The sequence below is a fragment of the Rhamphochromis sp. 'chilingali' genome, assembly GCF_963969265.1.
Source record: "Rhamphochromis sp. 'chilingali' genome assembly, chromosome: 3".
Taxonomy (NCBI): domain Eukaryota; kingdom Metazoa; phylum Chordata; class Actinopteri; order Cichliformes; family Cichlidae; genus Rhamphochromis; species Rhamphochromis sp. 'chilingali'.
In genome coordinates this window covers 14,350,994-14,374,805 of record NC_137931.1, presented here as the reverse complement: position 1 = coordinate 14,374,805, position 23,812 = coordinate 14,350,994, and the positions used below count along the sequence as shown (strand labels likewise).

Here is a 23,812-nt window from a genome sequence, read left to right as displayed (position 1 = left end):
TTCTGGATCACTTGGTTTTGCTTCTATTTAATGTTCAGACTACCCACTAAATATGGTGGTTTGGAAAAGAGCAACAACTGGATGATCCATCAGTTCCATCTGCAGACTGGCAAACTACAGTGGGGCAAAAAAGTATTCAGTCAGCCACCGATTGTGCAAGTTCCCCCACCTAAAATGATGACAGAGGTCAGTAATTTGCACCAGAGGTACACTTCAACTGTGAGAGACAGAATGTGAAAAAAAAAATCCATGAATTCACATGGTAGGATTTGTAAAGAATTTATTCGTAAATTAGGGTGGAAAATAAGTATTTGGTCACCTCAAACAAGGAAAATCTCTGGCTCTCACAGACCTGTAACGTCTTTTGTAAGAAGCTTTTCTGTCCCCCACACGTTACCTGTATGAATGGCACCTGTTTGAACTCATCATCTGTTTAAAAGACACCTGTCCACAGCCTCAAACAGTCAGACTCCAAACTCCGCCATGGCCAAGACCAAAGAGCTTTCGAAGGACACCAGGAAAAGTATTGTAGACCTGCACCAGACTGGGAAGAGTGAATCTACAATAGGCAAGCAGCTTGGTGTGAAAAAATCAACTGTGGGAGCAATCATCAGAAAATGGAAGACATACAAGACCACTGATAATCTCCCTCGATCTGGGGCTCCACGCAAGATCTCATCCCGTGGGGTCAAAATGATCATGAGAACGGTGAGCAAAGATCCCAGAACCACACGGGGGGACCTGGTGAATGACCTGCAGAGAGCTGGGACCAAAGTAACAAAGGTCACCATCAGTAACACACTACAACGGCAGGGAATCAAATCCCGCAGTGCCAGACGTGTTCCGCTGCTGAAGCCAGTGCATGTCCAGGCCCGTCTGAAGTTTGCCAGAGAGCACATGGATGATACAGCAGAGGATTGGGAGAATGTCATGTGGTCAGATGAAACCAAAGTAGAACTTTTTGGTATAAACTCAACTCGTCGTGTTTGGAGGAAGAAGAATACTGAGTTGCATCCCAAGAACACCATACCTACTGTGAAGCATGGGGGTGGAAACATCATGCTATGGGGCTGTTTTTCTGCCAAGGGGACAGGACGACTGATCCGTGTTAAGGACAGAATGAATGGGGCCATGTATCGTGAGATTTTGAGCCAAAACCTCCTTCCATCAGTGAGAACTTTGAAGATGAAACGAGGCTGGGTCTTCCAACATGACAATGATCCAAAACACACCGCCCGGGCAACAAAGGAGTGGCTCAGTAAGAAGCATTTGAAAGTCCTGGAGTGGCCTAGCCAGTCTCCAGACCTCAACCCCATAGAAAATCTGTGGCGGGAGTTGAAAGTCCGTGTTGCTCGGCGACAGCCCCAAAACATCACTGCTCTCGAGAAGATCTGCATGGAGGAATGGGCCAAAATACCAGCTACTGTGTGTGCAAACCTGGTAAAGACCTATAGTAAACGTTTGACCTCTGTTATTGCCAACAAAGGTTATGTTACAAAGTATTGAGTTGTATTTTTGTTATTGACCAAATACTTATTTTCCACCCTGATTTACGAATAAATTCTTTACAAATCCTACCATGTGGATTCATGGATTTTTTTTTCACATTCTGTCTCTCACAGTTGAAGTGTACCTCTGGTGCAAATTACTGACCTCTGTCATCATTTTAGGTGGGGGAACTTGCACAATCGGTGGCTGACTAAATACTTTTTTGCCCCACTGTAGGATGGCAATTATTATGAGTTATGTGGGAGCAGATAAAAGCAGATAGAAAAAAAAGTCTACAATTGAATTTGAACAAAAGAAATTTGTCAGTATGACTAAATCAGACAAATTGCCTGTGTGGGTCAGATATCTTCAGATCCTGAACCAAATGTGAGTGAGAAATGTTGTCATTATGAAATAATAAACCTCGTTTGCAGTTCATAGACTATATATTAAAGATGTACTTGTTTTGCAGCTACAACTTAGGCATTTTGTCTGTTGCATTCTTGGTGATTTAAAACTGGTTGTGAGAGGTGAGGGGGCTGGGTGTGAAGAAGTCTCACCTGGTCTGTCACAGTCTACAGGTGCTGCACCAGGTGGAGTCCTGGTTCCTGCTCTCTCCTCTCCTCTACTGTCCACACACCAACAATAACCAGTGGAGCCATGGCACTGAAATAAAGATGAGAAATACATTCCATTTTGGGGAATTCTGACCTTTATTTGATAAACAGTGAAGAGTTTTCAGACATGAAAGAAGGGAGGAACAGTGGTGGAAACCACGCAGCAAAGCTCCCTGAGTGAGAGTCGAACATAGACTGCTGTGTTGAGCTTTTCAGCATAAAGTTGCCTGCTCAACCACGTGAGCTAAACTAACACCAATAAAAAGGGTCTTAAGAAGAACAAAAAGAAATCACTGATAAAAGCCAAAGAAGAAACTGTAGTTATTCACTAAATAAATAAATAAAAAGTCAGAGTTTCACCTGCTGAGGTAGATACTGTCCTTCTGCATCACACTGTGGTTTGTAGACTCCAGTTATGGGATATCCATCAGCACTGGTGGTCTTTACGCTGTCTCTGTGGTGCTCACAGTGAGTTTTAAGATGCTCTGGTTGAACTGAATGAGAAAAAAGAAAAAAGGAAATTGATGCTTTGTTGTGCCAACAGGAAATAAATCTGAATAAAAACAATCTGAATGAAGTACGGGCCACTGGAATACCAACGGCACCCAGAGAGAACAACTGCTCCTGAAAGAAAAGGACTCCACTAAAACTTTAATATTTGTGGACGCTATTATTACTGCGTGTCACCCCTCCCAGGGTATGGGCCTCCAAAGGTACTGTAGATCTCCAGAGATTTCTGTCCTGGGCCATTATTTCTAGTTGGGTCCAGGTGTAGCCAATCTTTTTTGCTTCTGCCTCAAGGTCCTGTCGTCAGGTGTTTCTTGGGCGGCCTCTCTTTCACTTGCCTTGGGGATTCCACCTGAGAGCCTGCCTGGTGATGTTGGTTGGTATTTTGCATAAAGCGTGCCCTGCCAAGCACTAGGGCTGGGCCATATTATACCGTTTCACGGTAATACTGGTATAATGTTAGGCAACGATAAGAATATAAAATATCGCGATAGAATATGGGTAAAACACGCATGCGCAGTGCCTTTGTTTTCATACGCACATGGCCGAAAAAGCATGGCGGCAACGGAGAATGAGAAGGGGGAAAGCGGATCGTTGACTGAAACGGATGAACCAGAATTGGTTTGTAAAAATGGTGCACCTTCAGTGGTGTGGAACTGGTTTGGTGTTTGTCCGTAAGATACCCACCAAAGCACTATTTTTTGTAGAACATGCAAAGCGGGCCGTCGTTATTGCCGTATTTGTCGGACTAAGGTGCTCGTAAATCTGGGAGCAATCTGGGTCCAAAACTCCGTCCGCTTCAGGTCCCAAAGTCAAACGAACACTGCGGCACATTGAGAGTTAAAAACTGTCGAAATTATTTCACCTTTAATAAAATGATCAGCATTGCTGCTTTACCAGGTGTAACAATTAAGTTTAACATCCAGGCATCCATGAAAACAGAATTTATTACATTTAACGGAGTTAGAAGTTAGCAGGAAGTTTGAGGAAGTTAGGTAGCTAGCGAAACTAGCGAGCTAAGCATGATATAGCATGTTCTGACTGAGAGATTTCTGAAAAAATTTAAACGTACAGCTCTGCTATAACTTCCAACATAAATGAAGACAGGAAACTAAACAGCAGCGATGTTTGTAGGGTTACTGAAGTTGGGCTAGCTGGTATATAATGATACGCTACGCTAGCAACACAGCTATGTTAGCATAACATAAACCGTGAAGCTGGAGGATGAATGCTAACACTTTTCCACTCGATAAAAGTTAACGTGAGGGTTCCCGATGGTTAGAGACGAATGCAATCCCATGGCAGGATGCTGTAAACGGACCAAACTTCAGTCAGGAGAACAACTGAGATAATCCATCCACAATACGAGGTTAGTCATTAATATACTGCAACAACATGGGAATAGAGCAGCTGTGATAGAATACAGCATTAATGAATCAATGGTACAGAAGTGGAGGAAGCAAGCAGAATGAGTTGAATAAAGTTTGATTTATTTGACCGCTTTGTTTTGCTTAATGTGCCTTATAAACCCGTGCACCTTATGGTCCGAAGAATACGTATTTGACTTTTTTATTTGGCACACTGCAGTTTAATGTTGCAAAGCACCTCTTTTTAAACCTTTGTGGTGTCCTCGGGATTCCCATATGCTTGTTTGCCATTCACCTAGGGACCATTTGTGATCCGAGGACACCACATTACCTTTAGTGGACATTATACATGGTTATGCTCAGGATATGTCCGCCCATTTCTACTCGAAATGCCCTTTGGTTAAACTTTCAGCAAGGAATTTGCATTTGCACTGTTAAACTTTTATATAGCTTTAATTCACATAAAAAACAGCTGCTTGTTTAAGTGAAAATAAATGGATGGGTTTTTTGCGCTAGTAAAGTTGTGGAATTGTATTTTGTATTTTTGTCTCGCATCAATTATATCGTCAGTTATATCATTATCGCAAATTTTCAAGTATATATCGTGATAAATATTTTTGGCCATATCGCCCTGCTCTACTCGGCACCATCTTCTCTGCCTGATTTCTTCCTTAGCAGCGAGTTGACAGGTTATTTCCCGTAGTTTGATGTTACTGATTGTGTCTGGCCAGCGAATGTGGAGAATCCTTCTGAGACAGCTGTTGAGGAATGTCTGGATTTTTCTATTTGAGGTTTTATTTGTCTTCCAGGTTTCAGCCCCTTACAGCAGTACTGACTTCACGTTGGAGTTGAACAGTCGGATCTTGGTAGTCAGGGTCATCTCTCTGGATGCCCAAATGTTTTTGAGCTGGATGAAGGCGGCTCTTGCTTTTCCAATCCTTGTCTTGACATCTGCATCGGTTCCACCTAGTTAAGTAAAAGAGTGTATTTCCTCAGGGGACTTCCACTAAGGATGACTGGGTTGTTACTATTGGAGTTGATCCTAAGGATTTTGGTCTTCTCCTTGTTGATTGATGAGTCCAACCTGTGCTGATGTGGCTGCCAATATGCTGGTCTTTTCTTGGAGCTCCTCAAAGTGTTCAGACCATCTTTTCATCTGTTGCACTAGTTCTGTGATGGCCTTTCCCTCTTTGTCCTTGATGGGTCGTTCTGGCTTGCTGTACTTCCCAGACAATTTCTTGATTATTGCGTAAAGGTGTTTCATGTTACCATTGTATGCTGCCTGTTCTGCTTCAGCTCCCATTCCATCTATATAGACATTCTTGTCTTTCCTAATGCTCTTTGTCACTGCTCTGTGGGCTTCTGCCTATTCTGCTTGGGCCTTGGCTTTGTCTGCCCTAGTCCTGCTGTTGTTTATGTGGTGTATTCATAATTGTCTCTGGTACATTTGTTGTATGGGCAGTATGTGTTCACTGTTTGATTGTGTAATTACGTGTTACGCACTGGCAATGCATGCCGGTAGATGGTAATACAGGAAGTAAAAGAGATGGTCTTACCGCACACAGTGGTCCCGCGTACTTATTCAGATTCAGAGTAAGAATCACACATGGTGTCAGAAGTGCTGTGTGACTCGTAAGACTCCATACATCTGCCGAGTGTGAGGAGAAGGGGAAGGTGGAAACAAAATGCCGAATGACGACGTAGACGATCGTCCGAGGGCAGGAGTTAGCACCGCGGCTAGCACTCCCAGCGCTACGTTTAGCATCCAACCACCGGAGCCCTTTGATTTTTCCAAACCACACGAATGGACAAGATGGGTCCGTCGCTTCGAGAGATTCCGTCAGGCAAGTAATCTGTCTGCGAGCTCGGAGGAAAATCAAGTGAACACTCTCATATATTGTATGGGAGACGAAGCGGATGACGTCCTGAGAGGACTAAAGTTAAGTGATGTAGACCAACGGGACTATGCTAAAGTGAGAGATAGCTTCCACAACTTTTTCATTGTCAGGAAAAATGTTTATGAGCGCGCACGTTTTAATATGCGCAAACAAGAGCCGAATGAGACTGTTGATGCATTCGTGACTGCCTTGCATGCATTAGCAGAGCACTGTAACTACGGACCGCTCCACGATGAGCTGATAAGAGACAGAATAGTAGTGGGCTTGGCCGACACGAGGCTGTCTGAGCGCATGCAGATGGAAAAAGACTTGGACTTGGATAAAGCTATAAATATGGCCAGGCAGTCAGACGAAATCAAAAAGCAACAGTCAGCTTTGAGAAGTGAAACAAATGTAATGCATGTAAATGCGAAAACAGTTGACAGAGTGATACAAAAGCACGACAAAACAAAGTTCAACATGTTCAAAAATAAAACTGTCAAAACACAACAGCAATATAGCAAGAGACAAAGTAACAAATGCTACAAGTGCGGAGGCTCTCCACATCAGAAACCTGAGTGCCCAGCAAATGATGCAAAATGTCATTTATGTGGAAAAAAAGGTCACTACCAGCGAGTCTGCAGACAAAGCAAGACAGTGCAAAGTATTGAGGAGGAAGAGGAGCAAGGTTTCTTCCTAGGCTCAGTTTCCAGTGACGGCCAGGCGTGGACAGCCAACATACAAGTGAAAGATGCAAAAATCACTTTCAAACTGGATACTGGAGCAGATGTGACTGTAATAGCTGACTCGGACTTATCAAAGATTTTTGCTAACGAACACAGACCAGTTCTCCAGCAGCCAGAAAAACCTTTGTTAGGCCCTGGAAAAACACCACTGGACGTTGCAGGTTTTACAAAGCTACAGCTCAACTACGGAGCGAAACAGACAACAGAGAAGGTCTATGTTGTAAGAAACCTGAGCACTCCACTGCTAGGCCTGCCCGCCATTACAGCTCTTGGCCTGCTGGTGCGAGTTGACGCGGTTTCAATGGACACTCTGAAGACTACTTACCCTAAACTTTGCAATGGTCTAGGGAAAGTGCAGTGGGCCTATCACATTAAACTCAAACCGAATGCTGTGCCGTACTCACTCAAAACTCCGCGAAGGCTTCCTCTGCCTCTGATGGGAAGGGTAAAAGAGGAACTCCAACGAATGGAAGAGCTTGGTGTCATTACCCGAGTTGAGGAACCAACGGATTGGTGTGCCGGCATGGTTGTTGTTCCAAAGAAAAACAGCCCTAGGCTAAGACTTTGCATAGACTTTACCGGACTAAATGAGTATGTGTGCAGGGAAAAATATGTGCTGCCATCGGTTGAACAAAGTCTCGGAATGCTCGCAGGAGCCAAAGTGTTTAGCAAACTGGATGCCAACATGGGCTTCTGGCAGATTCCCCTGTCCGATGAGTCTGCCAAACTCACCACCTTCATCACACCCTTTGGGCGGTTCCACTTTAACCGCCTACCGTTTGGGATCAACTCAGCGCCCGAACACTTTCAGCGCATGATGGCGGAGGTCATCGAGGGTCTCGAAGGAGTGGTGTGTCACATTGACGATGTGTTGGTGTGGGGACGTAACCATCAGGAGCACGATTCCCGTCTCCATGCTACACTGCAAAGACTGGAAAAAGCAGGCATAACGCTGAATGTTGAAAAATGCGAGCTCTCCCAGAGCAAGGTTGCTTTCTTGGGTCACATCATAGCGGATACAGGAATCAGTCCTGACCCGAAGAAAACGGAGGCAATTACAGAAATGACAGAGCCAACTAATGTGTCAGAGTTGCGCAGTTTTCTGGGCATGGTGAATCAAGTGGGCAAGTTCATCCCCCATTTAGCTGAAAAAGACAAAGCCCTGCGAGATCTTCTTTCCAAAAAGAACGCATGGTATTGGGGAACTGACCAAGTGAGAGCTTTCAAAACATTACGAGATGCCCTGACCTCACCCCCAGTGCTCGCAATGTATGACCCCAACAGAGACATTAAAGTATCAGCAGATGCTTCATCCTATGGTCTCGGAGGTGTTCTTTTGCAGCTGTGGGAAGAAGGATGGCGACCAGTGGCGTATGCATCGAGGTCCCTTTCTCCTACAGAACAACGATACGCACAAGTGGAAAAAGAGGCACTGGCATCTACATGGGCGTGTGAGCGTTTTCGTGATTTCCTGATTGGTAAACATTTTTGTCTTGAAACGGACCACAAACCTCTCGTTTCCTTACTGGGAGGACAAGCTCTGGATCTCTTGCCACCCAGGATCCAGCGATTCAGAATGAGACTCATGCGTTACTCGTACACTGTGCAGTACGCCCCAGGGAAATCGCTCTGGACAGCAGATACTTTGTCCCGCTCACCTCTGAAAAAACCAATGAACCTGTCAGACAAAGAGCTAATGGAAAGCACAGACATATATGTCGACAGTATTGTAGCAAACATGCCTGTCAGTTCATCATATATGCAAACACTGAAGGAACAACTGAAAAGCGACAGTGTGTGTGCTCGCGTCATGGACATGTGCACCGAAGGCTGGCCAGAACATGCAAAACAAGAGCCTTTACTGCGAAATTACTGGCCTGACCGAGCCACGCTCACTGTTGAAGACGGCCTTTTGTTAAAAGACACACGGCTTGTCATTCCTTCAGCAATGAGAAACGAGGTGCTGGAAAAACTACACGAAGGACATCAAGGTGTTGTAAAATGTAAAGCTCGTGCACGCCAAACAGTGTGGTGGCCCGGGCTGAGTCAACAAATCTCTGAGATGGTGCTCAAGTGCAAAACGTGTATTCAAGAAAGACACAATAACAGTGAGCCACTCATGCCAACAGAATACCCTGCCCGCCCATGGCAGAGAGTGGGCACAGATCTTTTCGAGCTGGGAGGGAAAACTTACCTTCTCGCTGTTGACTATCACTCTAGATTTGTTGAGATTGCTTTGTTAAACAGGACAAAATCAAACGATGTCATTACTCACCTGAAATCTTTCTTTGCCCGTCACGGCATCCCAGAGGTCCTCATGTCTGATAATGGACCACAGTATTCAGGTCAAATCTTTACAGACTTTGCAGCAGCATACGGCTTCAAACACATCACAAGCAGTCCCAAGTTTCCGCAAAGTAATGGAGAAGCAGAACGTGCTGTGCAGACTGTAAAAAAATCTTCTGAAAAAAGCAGCTGATCCTTATCTAGCTCTTCTTGCCTATAGAGCTACACCACTGCAGTCCGGATACAGCCCTGCAGAGCTTTTAATGGGCAGACGTCTGCGAACCACACTGCCGATGCTTCCATCGCAGCTGGAGCCCACACTGCCGGACAACGCACTGCTCGCTCGAAAGGAAAGGGAGAAGAGGATGATGGACATGGCAAACTTCAACAGGCGCCACCGCGCAAAACCTTTATGCAGCCTGTCCCCAGGAGAGCAAGTTTGGGTGACTGATGTCAAAACTACAGGCACTGTTATCCAAAATCACTCTACACCCCGATCATACACAGTGGAGTTACCACAAGGGACTGTCAGGCGTAATCGTGTGCATTTGATTCCTTTAAGTTCACCTGTGCATGAACCTGCTAATGTGCCTGTGTTGCAGAAGCCCCAAACACCCAGTGTGATCCCTGCTACACCTGTTAACACTGATGTGGTCAGAACCAAGTCAGGGAGGCCAATAGTTAAACCTAAAAAGTTAGATCTGTAAGAAAAAAAAAAAGGTTGTTGTTATGTAACTGTGTTATAAGGGTTTTGTAGAGCACAGTAAAATAAAGCTAAAAAGAGTTGTTAAGAAAAGAAAAGAACAAGAAAACAAAAACAAAAGGTTAAAAATGTAATGCAGATTGTTTGCCAGATGTTCTTGTATGGCTTTGAAAAAGAGAAGTTCTGTCCTGAGAAAAGGAATATTCTGTTTTTGTTTAAAAGGGGAGATGTGGTGTATTCATAATTGTCTCTGGTACATTTGTTGTATGGGCAGTATGTGTTCACTGTTTGATTGTGTAATTACGTGTTACGCACTGGCAATGCATGCCGGTAGATGGTAATACAGGAAGTAAAAGAGATGGTCTTACCGCACACAGTGGTCCCGCGTACTTATTCAGATTCAGAGTAAGAATCACACAGTTTACTGCCACCTTCTTGTGTTTTCTCTCTTCTATCTTGCCCAAGGTCTCAGCTGTGATCCATTCTTTATGATGCTATTTCTTTATTCCGACCACTTCTTCACTGATTGTTCTCAGTGTCTTCTTTATGGTCTGCCAATTGGCCTGTATGCTGCTTTTCTCCTCTCCCTGGTGCAGCTAATTAAGCACTTTGATCTTGCTCTTGAACCGAACTCCTCCCTTTATCTTTACTCGACTGACATCATTCTTCGCTCTACGCCGTGTTGTTTTTGTCCAGTTCTTCTTTAACTTCAGCTGCATGTTGGCTACTACAAGATGGTGGTCAGATGCCACATCTGCTCCTTTTCTCACCCTAACACCCTGGAGAAAACTTCTAAACTTCTTGCTAATGCTGATGTGGTCAGTCTGGTTCTCTGTCACACTGTCCAGTGATACCCAGGTTCTTTTGTGGATCCACTTGTGTGGAAAAATGCTACCTCCGATGACCAGGTTGTTGAATGCACACAAATCAACTAATCTCTGCCCATTATCATTCATCACTCCCAGCCCATGTATCCCTATGATTTGTTCATATCCTGTGTTGTCAAACCCAATCTTGGGTTCACATTAAAATCTCCCATAAGGATAATGATGTCTCTGGTTCGGATTTGAACTCATCTGAGATTTTTATTAGATACACCTGTGGTACCAATCTGAAAATCCCATGTCGCCTTATTCTCGAGTTATTGCAGGGTGACAACAATACCCCACAACTTTTTAGGGCTGAGGGGTAATAAAACCAAACAAATGGAACTGATTACATAAATCTTTGGGGGGGAACAGTCTCACCTGGTCTGTCACAGTCTACAGGTGCTGCACCAGGTGGAGTCCTGGTTCCTGCTCTCTCCTCTCCTCTACTGTCCACACACCAACAATAACCAGTGGAGCCATGGCACTGAAATAAAGATGAGAAATACATTCCATTTTGGGGAATTCTGACCTTTATTTGATAAACAGTGAAGAGTTTTCAGACATGAAAGAAGGGAGGAACAGTGGTGGAAACCACGCAGCAAAGCTCCCTGAGTGAGAGTCGAACATAGACTGCTGTGTTGAGCTTTTCAGCATAAAGTTGCCTGCTCAACCACGTGAGCTAAACTAACACCAATAAAAAGGGTCTTAAGAAGAACAAAAAGAAATCACTGATAAAAGCCAAAGAAGAAACTGTAGTTATTCACTAAATAAATAAATAAAAAGTCAGAGTTTCACCTGCTGAGGTAGATACTGTCCTTCTGCATCACACTGTGGTTTGTAGACTCCAGTTATAGGATATCCATCAGCACTGGTGGTCTTTACGCTGTCTCTGTGGTGCTCACAGTGAGTTTTAGCACGCTCCGGTAGACCTGAAGGCAAAAATAAAAATAATCACATATAAGCTGTGCTGTGTCAACATGAAATCAACCTGCGTAAAACAATCTGAATGAAGAAGTCTCACCTGGTCTGTCACAGTCTACAGGTGCTGCACCAGGTGGAGTCCTGGTTCCTGCTCTCTCCTCTCCTCTACTGTCCACACACCAACAATAGCCAGTGGAGCCATGGCACTGAAATAAAGATGAGAAATACATTCCATTTTGGGGCATTTTGAACTTTATTTGATAAACAGTGAAGAGTTTTCAGACATGAAAGAAGGCTGGAACAGTGGCAGAAGAAACTGTAGTTATTCACTAAATAAATAAATAAAAAGTCACAGTTTCACCTGCTGAGATAGATACTGTCCTTCTGCATCACACTGTGGTACATAGGCTCCAACTATAGGATATCCATCAGCACTGGTGGTCTTTACGCTGTCTCTGTGGTGCTCACAGTGAGTTTTAACATGCTCTGGTTGATCTGAAAGAGAAACAAAGCACATCTAAACCTTCCCGTGTCAACTCCAAATAAACCTGTAAAATACTGGTGGCCGCCAGTACTACCCCTCAGCTTCATAGTAGCTGCACCTGCATGCATCAATGTCAAAATCCTTGTTCACAAATAAGAGTTTTAGAAAACTTGACCTCTGACCTTTAGGTCAAGGTCACTGAGATTTGAACTCATCTGAGATTTTTATTAGATACACCTGTGGTACCAATCTGAAAATCCCATGTCGCCTTATTCTCGAGTTATTGCAGGGTGACAACAATACCCCACAACTTTTTAGGGCTGAGGGGTAATAAAACTAATCTGAATGAAGTACAGGACACTAGAATAAGAGTCTCACCTGGTCTGTCACAGTCTACAGGTGCTGCACCAGGTGGAGTCCTGGTTCCTGCTCTCTCCTCTCCTCTACTGTCCACACACCAACAATAACCAGTGGAGCCATGGCACTGAAATAAAGATGAGAAACACATTATTTAGAAGAACAAAATTAAGTTTTAGATGAAAGCCCAAAGCCAAACTGTACTAATTGGAGTTTCACCTGCTGAGGTAGATACTGTCCTTCTGCATCACACTGTGGTTTGTAGACTCCAGTTATAGGATATCCATCAGCACTGGTGGTCTTTACGCTGTCTCTGTGGTGCTCACAGCGAGTTTTAAGACGCTCCGGTCGATCTGAATGAGAAAAAAACACAAAGACAGAAAATTTAGGAAAAACAACACACAAACCAGAAAAAAGCATAAATTCATGAGTTGCAAGAGACAGTCTGTCAACATCAGAAGTTTCTGACTGGCAAAGACACCTGTTTGGAAAGTCAAGGGTGAACAGTTCAATTCCACCTGAAATCACAAAGCCCCTCTGGGGTTAAGGCACAAAGAGCTTCTAGTGTAAAGCTATGAACCATATCAAAACCCCTTGTCAGCAGGGACATATATTAGCCCTCGACACAACCCCTTCATGGTTAAAATCAGACTGAATTGGAGTCTTTGCCTTTAAACCAAAGGCATCTTTTGCAAAGGCACTGGTTGACTAGATTTAGCCCAGAATACAATATCCATGGAGTGCTACTGACCTTCCTGCTGAGAGCAGTAGAAACCATTCCCAAAAAACCCCAGCTGACACTGACACTGGAAAGATCCCAGTCCATTAATACATCTGGCATTGATGTGACATGGAGAAGAGCTGCACTCATCTATATCTGAAAAAAAGAAAAAAACAGAAGGAGAGAAAGGAGTCAAAAACCACAACTGGACTGGAAACTGCACTACCAATACAACTAAACACTCACACAAAAAATACTACCTGGCTGCTTAATAGATGTTATTTATTTCAGTGGTGATTTATCAGTAGTGTGATTATCTAAATGTAAAGTATTATACTTAGTTTTATTTTTTTGGGGGGGCTCAAAGAAAGTTCATCAAAAGTTCACACTTTTACGTGAAAGGAGGACATGTATGCGCGCACACATTCACAGACAGACACACAAACACACACACAGCCAGGACCTTGCTCCTCCACACATTCCAAAGCAACAAACACATTGTGCCATTGCTCCATTTGTCTTTCCCTTAACCCCCACCCGCCCTGTTTAATCTCACCCTGTCGTTCTCACATTAGTTCTGTTCTCACATTTCTCATCTATCCTCCCCTCTGCCTGTGTTTTCTAGCTTTTTGCAGCTGTGGATGAAGAAATGTTGTAGCTCTGCTTGGACAAACAAGTGAACCTTTTCCAAATATTCAACTCATTTTGGAACTTGGAGGACAAAATGCTCCGAGAATACTTCTCAGGGGGACAGTTAGTCCAGCTGACAATGGATAAAATGCAACAAAGGCAGAATGGAAGAATGATGTGTTTGCCACAAAAAATATGTGTGCACATATTTGGTTAAAATTTGCATTTGCATCAAAGGTACGGTATGTGAAAGCAGACAGGATGCCACAGCTTAAAAAGTCAGCAGAAACCAGCACATTTCTAAGCAGAGATTGATCAAACTGACACGGTGTTATGGCTTTCAGTTGATTTCTTTGCACAGTTGATTTCTTAAGTGGGATTTCTGAAATGCTAAACATTCGGTTTAGTTGAAATTAACTGTCTGTTTGCTGAAGCTAATCATCAGCCCTCCACCACCGTCATCATCATCATCAACCAAGGGACTGGATCCTCTCTAGAGAAGCAACTGAATAACACCGAGCGCCACAACACCAGTCACCTGGCTAGCCAGCTGACAAATAGTGAAAATTTTCAAAATAAGAGCTCATAAGAAAGGGTTTTCCAACAATAAACTGATGATAGATGATGCAACACATGTCAGTTCTTATGCAGAACAACTGAAAATGTTCACACTTGTTGCTGATGATGTGATTAAACTGATAGGAGGCAGTTCAGAATGTGCAGGCTGCAAGTGTCGCAAGGAAGTTGATATCAGCCCTTAACGTAAACAATCTGGGAGACAAAAGACGAAGAATTCATGCAAGAGATAGCAAAAGAGGTGGACGAGAAGTAAAAGAACATAGAAAAGAAGCACAACATTTTTGGCTTCTAATGAAATTATTGGATACAGTTCCATTGATTGATGTCAAGTCATTCATGTTTCCCTCAGAGCGACCCGTAATAACTGATGAGATCTACTGACTTTGCAAAAAAATTTCCTCTCACATTTTATACAGATGTTTTGTGCATTTCTTGAAGGAATTTCCAAACTCACCAACACAGGTACGCCCATCGTAGCCAAATTCGTAGCCCCTCTGGCAGTGACAGCGGTGACTCCCAGGCAGGTTCACACACTCAGAATTATCCCCACATGTGCCCAAACCCTCAGCGCACTCATCTATGTCTGCAGAGAGGGAGACAAAGAAATTAGCTTTTCTTTAAATTTACAAGTCTGTAAATCAGGAATTCCTTGTCAACACATGTAAAAGCTGTAATTAGGGCTCATTACTGGTGCTTTTACTGTATAAAAAGACAAAGCAAGGTTTCATAGGACTCTGTGCAGTCTAGTAGTACACCCTTAACAGCTTCTAAAGAATTAAGAGGGTAAATAACAGGCAGGTGCTTCCCTTGATTAAGCGATCATCACCAAGTTTGAGCACCTCTAGAAAAGCAGGGGTTTTGGCAGTTTGCTGTTCTGACACATCCAGGTGTGTGCTAACACGATGCCACAATCTTCCAAGAAGCAAATGTCTAAGGTCAGTACAACTGACGAGCTACAACTCAGACTCTACAGACCTCAGTTAGCATGTTAAATATTAAAGGTTGGTGGAGGAGTGATGATTCAGGGTTAATTTGCAGGACCTGGGGACTTTGTAGCCATTAAGTCGACCAGGATCTTCTCTGCATACCAAAGTATTCTAGACAAATGTCAGGCCATCTGTCTTACAGCTGAAGCTTGGACATACATTGGCTATGCAAAAGGATAAGGATCTCAAGAGTGCCAACAAATCTAAAACAGAAATGCTGAAAAAGAAAAGAATCAAGGTGTTGCATCAAACCATTCGAAGTCCAGATCTTTACCCGATTAATATGTGTGGAGGGACATTAAGAGAACTGTGCATGAACGAATGCCTGCAAACTTCAATGACCTGAAGTGACACTGCAAAGAATAATGAGCCAAAACTCCTCCACAACAACGTGAAATAATGATAAGTCGTAAAGAAAACAATTACTTCAAGTTATTGCTGCTAAACTGAGAAATGGTGGCGAGTCTTGTGCACATTTTTTTTCCTCACATGAATGTAAAATGCATTGTGTAATACAACATGGAGATCATCTGAGCAGAAAGGCGCACTGAGGCCCATCCGTGAGAATTTAGGATGAGCCTGGGGCTTTCTTTGCTGTCAGCAGCGAAAAAGACCTGCTGCTGGGCTAATGACAGACCACACACCAGCTTGAAGTCCTGAAGGCCCTTTTAACTTGAAAATTAACCTTGAAGAGACGAATGGAGAGGAAGGATGAAGAAAAGAAAAGAAAAGAAAAGAAAAGAAAAGAAAAGAAAAGAGTGATTACAGACGATTCTGCTCAACCAACCTGTACTTGACCCCTCTACACTGGCTGGACAGATGTTGATAAAACACAGAAACACTGTCTTGGACTTCGACATTTTGTATGCGACAGAAAACGCTAGACTAAACAAAGGCAGAGGAAGCACTCTGAAATGTACATAAACCATCTCATTGCTGCACAGTATATCCACAGAAGAATTCACTCTACGTGCTTGTTCACAGAAGGACTGACACAGACACAGATAGATACCGTAACAGTTGTGCCCATCTCCTGTATAACCAGTAGCACACTGGCACTGGAAAGCCAGGTCCTCTAACGGGATGCAATGGGCTGTGGTGTCACAGTCGTGGGTCCCGGCATAGCAAGGGTTGTGCAGCTCAGGGCCTGGAGCTTCCATTTCATGAGGGAAGAAAAAGAAAGGATTGTGTTTTTAATCACAGTGGATGCAACTTAACAGTGACCGAGAGTGACAGTGAAAAATTACTCTAAGATTCCTAACAGTGCTGCTGGAGAGAGAGGATCCGTTTGGACACCAGGTGTCTATGATTTTTAGGGTCAAGTACAATAACTCAGTTTTGTCTGAATTTAGAAACAGGTCATCCAGATCTTTATGTCTTTTATTCATACCTACAGTCTAACTAGTTGGTATTTGTCATCTGGTTTCATGGATAGATAAGCTGGGTATCATCTGCATAGCAGAGAAAATGTATGCTATTCCTTCTAATAATACTGGCTAAGGATAGCATGTATAATGTAAATAGAATTGGCTCTTGCAAGGAATCCTGTGGAATAATTAACCTTAGTGTGTGAAGAGGACTTCCCATTTACACAAATAAGTAAGCTTAAGTACTTTTTATATGCTAACTTTCATATAACTCCCTGTAACCAGTGTCTAATATAATTTCCTTATTTAATATAATATATATACTTCTGCCATGGTGGATTTTTCATGTTCAAAGTTTCATTTGAGGTCAGCCTTAAAAATAATTAAATATTTCTTCTATTTCAGACGTTATTTTGTCTTACACTGGCTCTGTATGATGACAAAGAGAGACCATATCCCTGTTATAGTCATCTCAGTCAAATTGTTTTGGCTATGGTTACAGAAGCCCCACCCACTTGCTGGTAAAACCTTCTGTTTAGGAGTAGCAGCCAATCAGATGAAAGATGGCCTAAAGAGCCAAAAGCAGGTAAAATGGCTTGTTTCAGGTAACCTGATGGAACTCATGCAAAGCTACTCTATTAGAAAAAATTGCTTGTGTACTGTCAGTAATGTCCATTTGATTTCATTTTCATTTTCTAGTCTTTCAAAGCACATTAAAAGTGGCACCTTCAACAAATGTTAAAAAAGAAAGAATTTAAAGAAGCAGACAATAACATTAACAGACATTAGAATCTGAAAATAAACTGCATTAGACATAAAAGAGCAACATTGTTAAAGCTGGTGTGAGAAAATTCAACCAGACAACCACACAAAATCTGCTACACACCAAATATCCTGAACTCAGATCAACTGAGGTCTGGATTATTTAGTGAAACTTCAGTGATTAGGGCAATGATTACAGGGCAAGTTAACCAAACACACATGTAAAATCACTCCAGACAAACTCCCACAGGACGGACTCCTCTTAGGAAGCAACTCCCTTCATGTTCTCTATGTTCAACATATGGACAAGCTTAGACGCATATGGGGGGGTAGACACATGGACAGAGGGATGAGTGAGCGGATGTGAGTTCAGGGTTTCTTCATACTGCTGCGTGGCTCAGACACACAATTTCAAAAACAAACCTCAGACGAATTTTGAGAAAATCAGAAATATAAACAAAAGAGCAAAGAAAACCATGGGGGAAAAAATAGAAATGTTAAAGATGAATAAATATGCTTAAAGTTCAAATTTGCTGTGTACAGCAGGATACAGCAATGATCCTGTTATAAGAATGCTCCAACTCTTATTTTTTTGTATTATTATAACTTTAACATTAAGCAATATTATAGTGTCGTTAAAACAAGTCTCAGCATCTTTGATCGATAACTTTGGTCTCGTGTCATGTAAAAAAATTATCTAATGTAAAATACCCCACACTGCTCAGGCATTCTTTAAATATTCCTTCTACCCACACAATTTAAATATTGGCCCAAATATGGAATTTAGATTCGGCTCAAACACAAACCTTCAGTGTCTGCATGGTTTCGCTTTTATTTCAAGGACATCTATAGTTAGTCGGCTCCAGTTGGCTGGGATGTAAAATATTCTCAGTTATGCACATGAACACATCTGTTATAATATCTGTTTTTAATAATCTTAGAGTGTTTCATGCTGGACTTTTGCTTTACTGTCAGCTTCATCATATGCCATAAACAACAACACACTTGCACATAAACAAAAACAAACATACACACACGCAGCTTGTTTTCATCTCCTGAGGCCAGAGAGCAATTTTGGCTCATTATCAGAGAGAGAGAGAGAGAGAGAGAGAGAGAGAGAGAGAGAGAGAGAGAGAGAGACCCTGCAAAGTCTGAATGTGGCGGTAAAAAAGGGGAGATGAGAGGGTGAGATACACATGGACTGTAGAAAAGGCTGAGGGATAATTAAAGAGAGAGAGAATGGGAGAAGCACGCACGCACACACACACACACACACATCATCATCATCATCATCATCATCAAAGTGGTGAGTGCAGTTTCCCACCTGTTGCTTTTCAAAAATCTCCTCCACACACGCATAAACACGTAGACACAAACAAACTGGGTTTATGCACTGGACACTTAAAGTCCAGCAACACTAAATCATCTGAACGCACTGAAAGCTGGATTTAAGTGGTTTATCGGGCTAAAAAAAAAAAACCCGGCACAGCTAAGGAGAAAACTACCCAAATGAATCCATAGTGGTGTCAACAGTTAGCTAAAGTGAGGCTGCAAATAAAAAACTAACTGCAGGCATGGTGCTTAAAACATGGGGGCAATTAACATGTAGTTCTTTTAAAATATGCAGCTTTGGCTTTTGCACTACGGGGAATGTACAACAGGGGCCCGAGTCTCATTAACAGACTCAGACTCTTTAAAATGACGAGATGTTTGTTCAAAGCAAAATCCAGATAAGTAAGATAAATATGAATCACTTTAGGTCTAAAATGCTAAATTGGCCACAGGTGTGAATGCGGGAGTGAGTGTGAGTGCAAATGATTGTCTGTCTCTGTATGTTAGCCCTGCGACAGACTGGCGACCTGTCCAGGGTGTACCCCGCCTCTCGCCCCATGACAGCTGAGATAGGTTTCAGCGCCCCGCGCGACCCTGAAAAGGATAAGCGGAAGCGAATGGATGGATGAATCATTTTAGCGGCACCGTGGCACGGTGGGGTCTTTCTGTGCGGAGTTTACATGTTCTCCCCATGTTGCGTGGGTTCTCCCCGGTTGCTCCGGCTTCCTTCCACAGTCCAAAGACATGCAGTTAGTGGGGATAGGAAAACACTAAATTGCCTATGGGTGTGAATGTGAGTGCGAATGGTTGTCTTTGTCTATCTGTTAGCCCTGCGACAGACTGGTGACCTGTCCAGGATGTACCCTGCCTCTCACCCTAAGACAGCTGGGATAGGCTCCAGATGGATGAATAATTTCAAATATTTACTTCAAAACTATTTACTCCAATACTTTAAATAACAGGTGGCTACATTAGATTCAATTAAATCATGGAAAATAGGGGGCCCTCAATAAACTATACCACAACTAGTTAATTTGCAGTTTAATAAAGCGTATGACAGGTTTACCTGTCAGTTCAGCGTCTTTTCTTCCACAATTCTCATGACATCACTAGTCAGCTATTCTACCTGGCAACCCCCATTCAAGACACCCCCCACTCCACAGCACATATGTATGCCCTCTGTGTGACAGGCTCATACTTAACCCATGTTTACAAAATCCCTTATCCCCAAAAGCTCTTCCAGCTGTGGTCTGGGTGGATCATTGTGTGTGAGCATGTGCATGTGTGAGATATGTCATCATAACGTTTTTAATCAGCGTGCTGACGTCTCAATGACAGATTCCTGGTCTGAATCCAAAAACAAGGTGGTGGTGTCTGTCTCAAATTCTTTTTCAGACTTCTTTTTCCCGTCATCTTACAAGGTCACGTATCCAACTGTCACTATCTGCTTTTCAGCAGACAAAGTGGGTAAAGACAGCACAACTGCTGCATGTTGACAGAAAAAGAACACAACACATGTTCTGTCCTGTATTTATATATCTATGAACATTTTTTCTTCCATTATTTTAAGGAGAGCAGATGAAGGTAATGGACATAAAAATTAAAAACAACGCGGGAAAAATTGTTGAAAAACTTTTCATCTAATGTAACATAATTCATCTAAAAGGATCTTTTCTTTGGCTTAGCAAGCCACAAAGACCTCTGTGATTCTCAAAGTGCTTGATTTACCATTCACTTGGGTGCAGTAAAGCTTTAACAACGATAAAACTGTAAATAGAAAAGATAACATCAAATATGCCTGTCAACCACACACACTCCCCAAACACATTCAAATCCAACCCATACCTTGGATATCACTGGACCTAACTGCCTACAGTTACTATTCTGTGACCAACGCAGCGAAAAGTAGCTAGCAGCTAATTTCAGGTTTACCTTCTGTAGATCATTGATTATTGAATCATTAAATGATTGCCAAGCAATATTTGTTTATGAGACCTGCCGTAACTGTGGTCCAATAGCATGGTGGCAGGAGTTTTGTTTTTCCGGTACTGGCATTGTGTTTTAACGCTGGGGTACGCATTAAAGTTTTACAGCGGACTAACATCCAGAGTGATCATTGGCTTGTCGCATCACATGAGAATGCTACACCTTCTATTAGTAAAACTATATTAATGTCCATTCCATCCATCCATTCGCTTCCGCTTATCCTTTTCAGGGTCGCGGGGGGCGCTGGAGCCTATCCCAGCTGTCATAGGGCGAAAGGCGGGGTACACCCTGGACAGGTCGCCAGTCTGTCGCAGGGCTAACACATAGGGACAAACAACCATTCACACTCACATTCACACCTAGTGGCAATTTGGATTATCCAATTAACCTATCCCCACAAGCTGCATGTCTTTGGACGGTGGGAGGGAACCCACGCAAACACAGGGAGATCATTAAATTCATTTCAATTCAATTCAATTCAATTCAATTCAATTCAATTCAATTCAATTTATATAGAACCAAATCACAAAAACAGTTGCCTCAAGAGGCTTTGTATTCTAAGGTAAAGACCCTAAAATACTACAGAGAAAACCCCAACAATCAGATAACCCCACTCTCTTTTAACAGAAAGCAGATGTCTTTGATTTGTCTTCCTCCCCTCACCCCCAACCGGTGGTAGCAACGTCTGCCCCTCCCTAAATTTCTGGTTCTGCCAGAGGTTTCTTCCTGTTAAAAGGAAGTTTTTCTTCCCACTTTCTCCAAAGCCTTAGCTAATAGGGGGTTATCTTATTGTTGGAGGTTTCCTCTCTAAATTTTTAGGGTCTTTATCTTACAATATAAAGCCCCTTAAGGCAACTGTTGTTGTGATTTGACATTACGAATAAAATCTAATTAAAATGAATTGAAGAAAACTCCAGCACAGCCAGGCTCATGGAGGTACAGCCATCTGTTGTGACTGGTTGGGGAGGGGTAAGAAAGGAAGACTGAACCAAAGAGACAATGTGGAAGTCAGCCAGAGATTAACAGTAACTAATGATGAAATACGATGCTGTGTTCCAAAAGGTTGATTCTGTTCATCTGGAGGTAGCGTTTTCAGTGGGAGAAACGTTTCGTCACCCATCCAAGTGACTTCTTCAGTCTCAGCTGACTGCAGGTTTCCCCAATCTTATAAACAGCACATTTGCATAATGACTGAAACCAGCCCACTGAAGGAACAATGGGCTGTGAGGTCAGTTCCTTGATCATTAGATTAAGGTGAAGAAGAAGAAGAAATGCTCAGTGCACCATGGGAAACCCCCAGCAGCCTAAGTCTATTGGGACGTACCAAGGGAGGGTTCAGTGTCACCTGTCATCCAATCCTTACTATAAGCTTCATCAAAAGGGAAAGTTTTGAGCCTAATCTTAAATCTAGAATAAAGGTCGTCTATCTCCCAATTCCAAAGTGGGAGCTGGTTCCACAGAAGAGAGGTACTTTTAAATACCCTCCTTCCCATCCTGGAGAGGCCATCCACAGTTTCTCAGCTGAGAACCAGAGACTCAGACTCTGAGCTGCTAATTGTCAGCCACTTCACACAAGTGGATCCAGTGTGAAAGTGAGTTTACTAAAACTCACATCCTCTGCCTCTTCATGGCTCCTAAAAAATTCTGTCCATAAAAGTTGTAAACATAGTCAGTTGTACCAATAATACTTTAATAATTATAGTAATTACTAAGTAGTATTCCAAGCACATTACTTTTTTATTCCTAGGTTGCAGACGATAAGGCAGAACACAAACTTGGGGGCAAATTCCACAGAACCAGTTCTGGTTTGGTGGTTTTGGCTTGTGCTCTGGAAACAGAAGGTGCTTTTAAACAGTAAGGCAAATCTTTTTTTTCAACACTCTGAGATTTTTTTCCCCACTCATGCTAAGTTCTCATTAAATTCTGTTGGCCTATCTACAGTTTTCACTCCTTGACCAGCTCTTTTCGTTAACTGTGTTAACACATGTCTGGATTCATCTGCAGCTGAATTCGTTAAAATCCTTAAAGACAGCTGTGACGTAAACTGTGGTTCAAATTATCCTTAAAAGGGTCTGGTGTGTCTGCACCATGGTAGACACTGAAGTGAAAATGGAGACATTATGACAACATTTTCTATGGTTTCAATCTGTAAATCCACAGCATGTGTTCTTAAACCTGTGCTCTATCCAACTCTGTGCCATTGGTTTGGCTGAGGTTTCTGTGGCAACCCTGCAATAATTAATAGCTGAATGGTTAAAGGCTCTGGAAGAGAAGTCATGTTTCCAACACTGTAGGCGTTGACTGAAGCTGAAAGACTGAAGTTACAAAATATGTGGTACAACCATTCTCGGGACTAGTCTGGCTTGTGTTGTTGGTCCATCCAAGTTATAACATACAAAGAGCTGAAGTGAAAGCAAGTGTTAAAAATGATGGGACGTGTCCACTGCAGTCACTATCTGTGGTTTTCATTTTGTATTTTTTATTATTATCTTTGATGGAGTTTTGTGTGCTTCTCTCTTTCCTCTGGCGAACTCTGTTGCGGCTCCCTTTGCTGTTACGGCCCACTTGTCAACCAGTTAGCATTCGACAACAGACAGCTTGATCTGCATCCAGCAACGTGCAGTTGGGGTTTTGGAAGACTGCACAGGAAGATGTTTGCGGTGGGTGAAAACCCCTCACCAGAAACTGTCCATATGGAATGCCATACGCAAACAGACACAACTGGTAGATCATAAAATACACATGACAGGGATGGTCTGAAATCCATTTAGCCATTAGAACCATAAGATTTGTTGATTTAAACTTTAAATTGTTTCAGTTTGGAGAACAGCCTGTTTTTTTGGTCATCATGTATGACTGTATCATGTATCAGAGTATCTAGTAGATGTTTTTATGACAGCTTGCTGGGAAACAGTTTACATAATGGCAGCATTTACTGCTGTAGCTCAGGAGGTAGAGCAGGTCATCTACTGATTGGAAGGTTCGATCCCTGGCTTTCCCAGTCTGCATGCCAAATATCCTTGGGCAAGATATTAACCCCAGGTTGCTCTCCAATGCGTCCATTGGACTATGAATGTGTGTGAATGGTAGTTACTAAGGAGTTAAAAGCATAGAAGACAGTGCTTGTGTGAACGTGGCATATTGCATAGAGGGTTTTGAGTACTCTAGGAGAGTAAAAAAGCGCTATATAACAATCAGTCCATTTACCATTTAAAGAAAAATCTCAG

The 23,812-nt window shown here is 42.6% G+C and overlaps 1 protein-coding gene across 2 annotated transcripts in view; it reads right to left on the bottom strand.

Moving 5' to 3' along the window:
* Positions 1–23,812, bottom strand: part of nid2a (nidogen 2a (osteonidogen)) — a 61,966-nt gene that overhangs the window by 10,426 nt on the left and 27,728 nt on the right. For both annotated transcript variants that reach the window (XM_080878713.1, XM_080878712.1), the window contains 11 exons: positions 16,151–16,291; positions 14,607–14,735; positions 12,974–13,099; positions 12,442–12,575; positions 12,244–12,349; positions 11,743–11,876; positions 11,482–11,587; positions 11,256–11,389; positions 10,839–10,944; positions 2,466–2,599; positions 2,049–2,154 (listed from right to left, as the gene is read on the bottom strand). In XM_080878713.1, the coding sequence (XP_080734839.1) occupies positions 2,049–2,154; positions 2,466–2,599; positions 10,839–10,944; positions 11,256–11,389; positions 11,482–11,587; positions 11,743–11,876; positions 12,244–12,349; positions 12,442–12,575; positions 12,974–13,099; positions 14,607–14,735; positions 16,151–16,291 (1,356 nt within the window). The remainder of the gene's footprint in view (positions 1–2,048; positions 2,155–2,465; positions 2,600–10,838; positions 10,945–11,255; positions 11,390–11,481; positions 11,588–11,742; positions 11,877–12,243; positions 12,350–12,441; positions 12,576–12,973; positions 13,100–14,606; positions 14,736–16,150; positions 16,292–23,812) is intronic.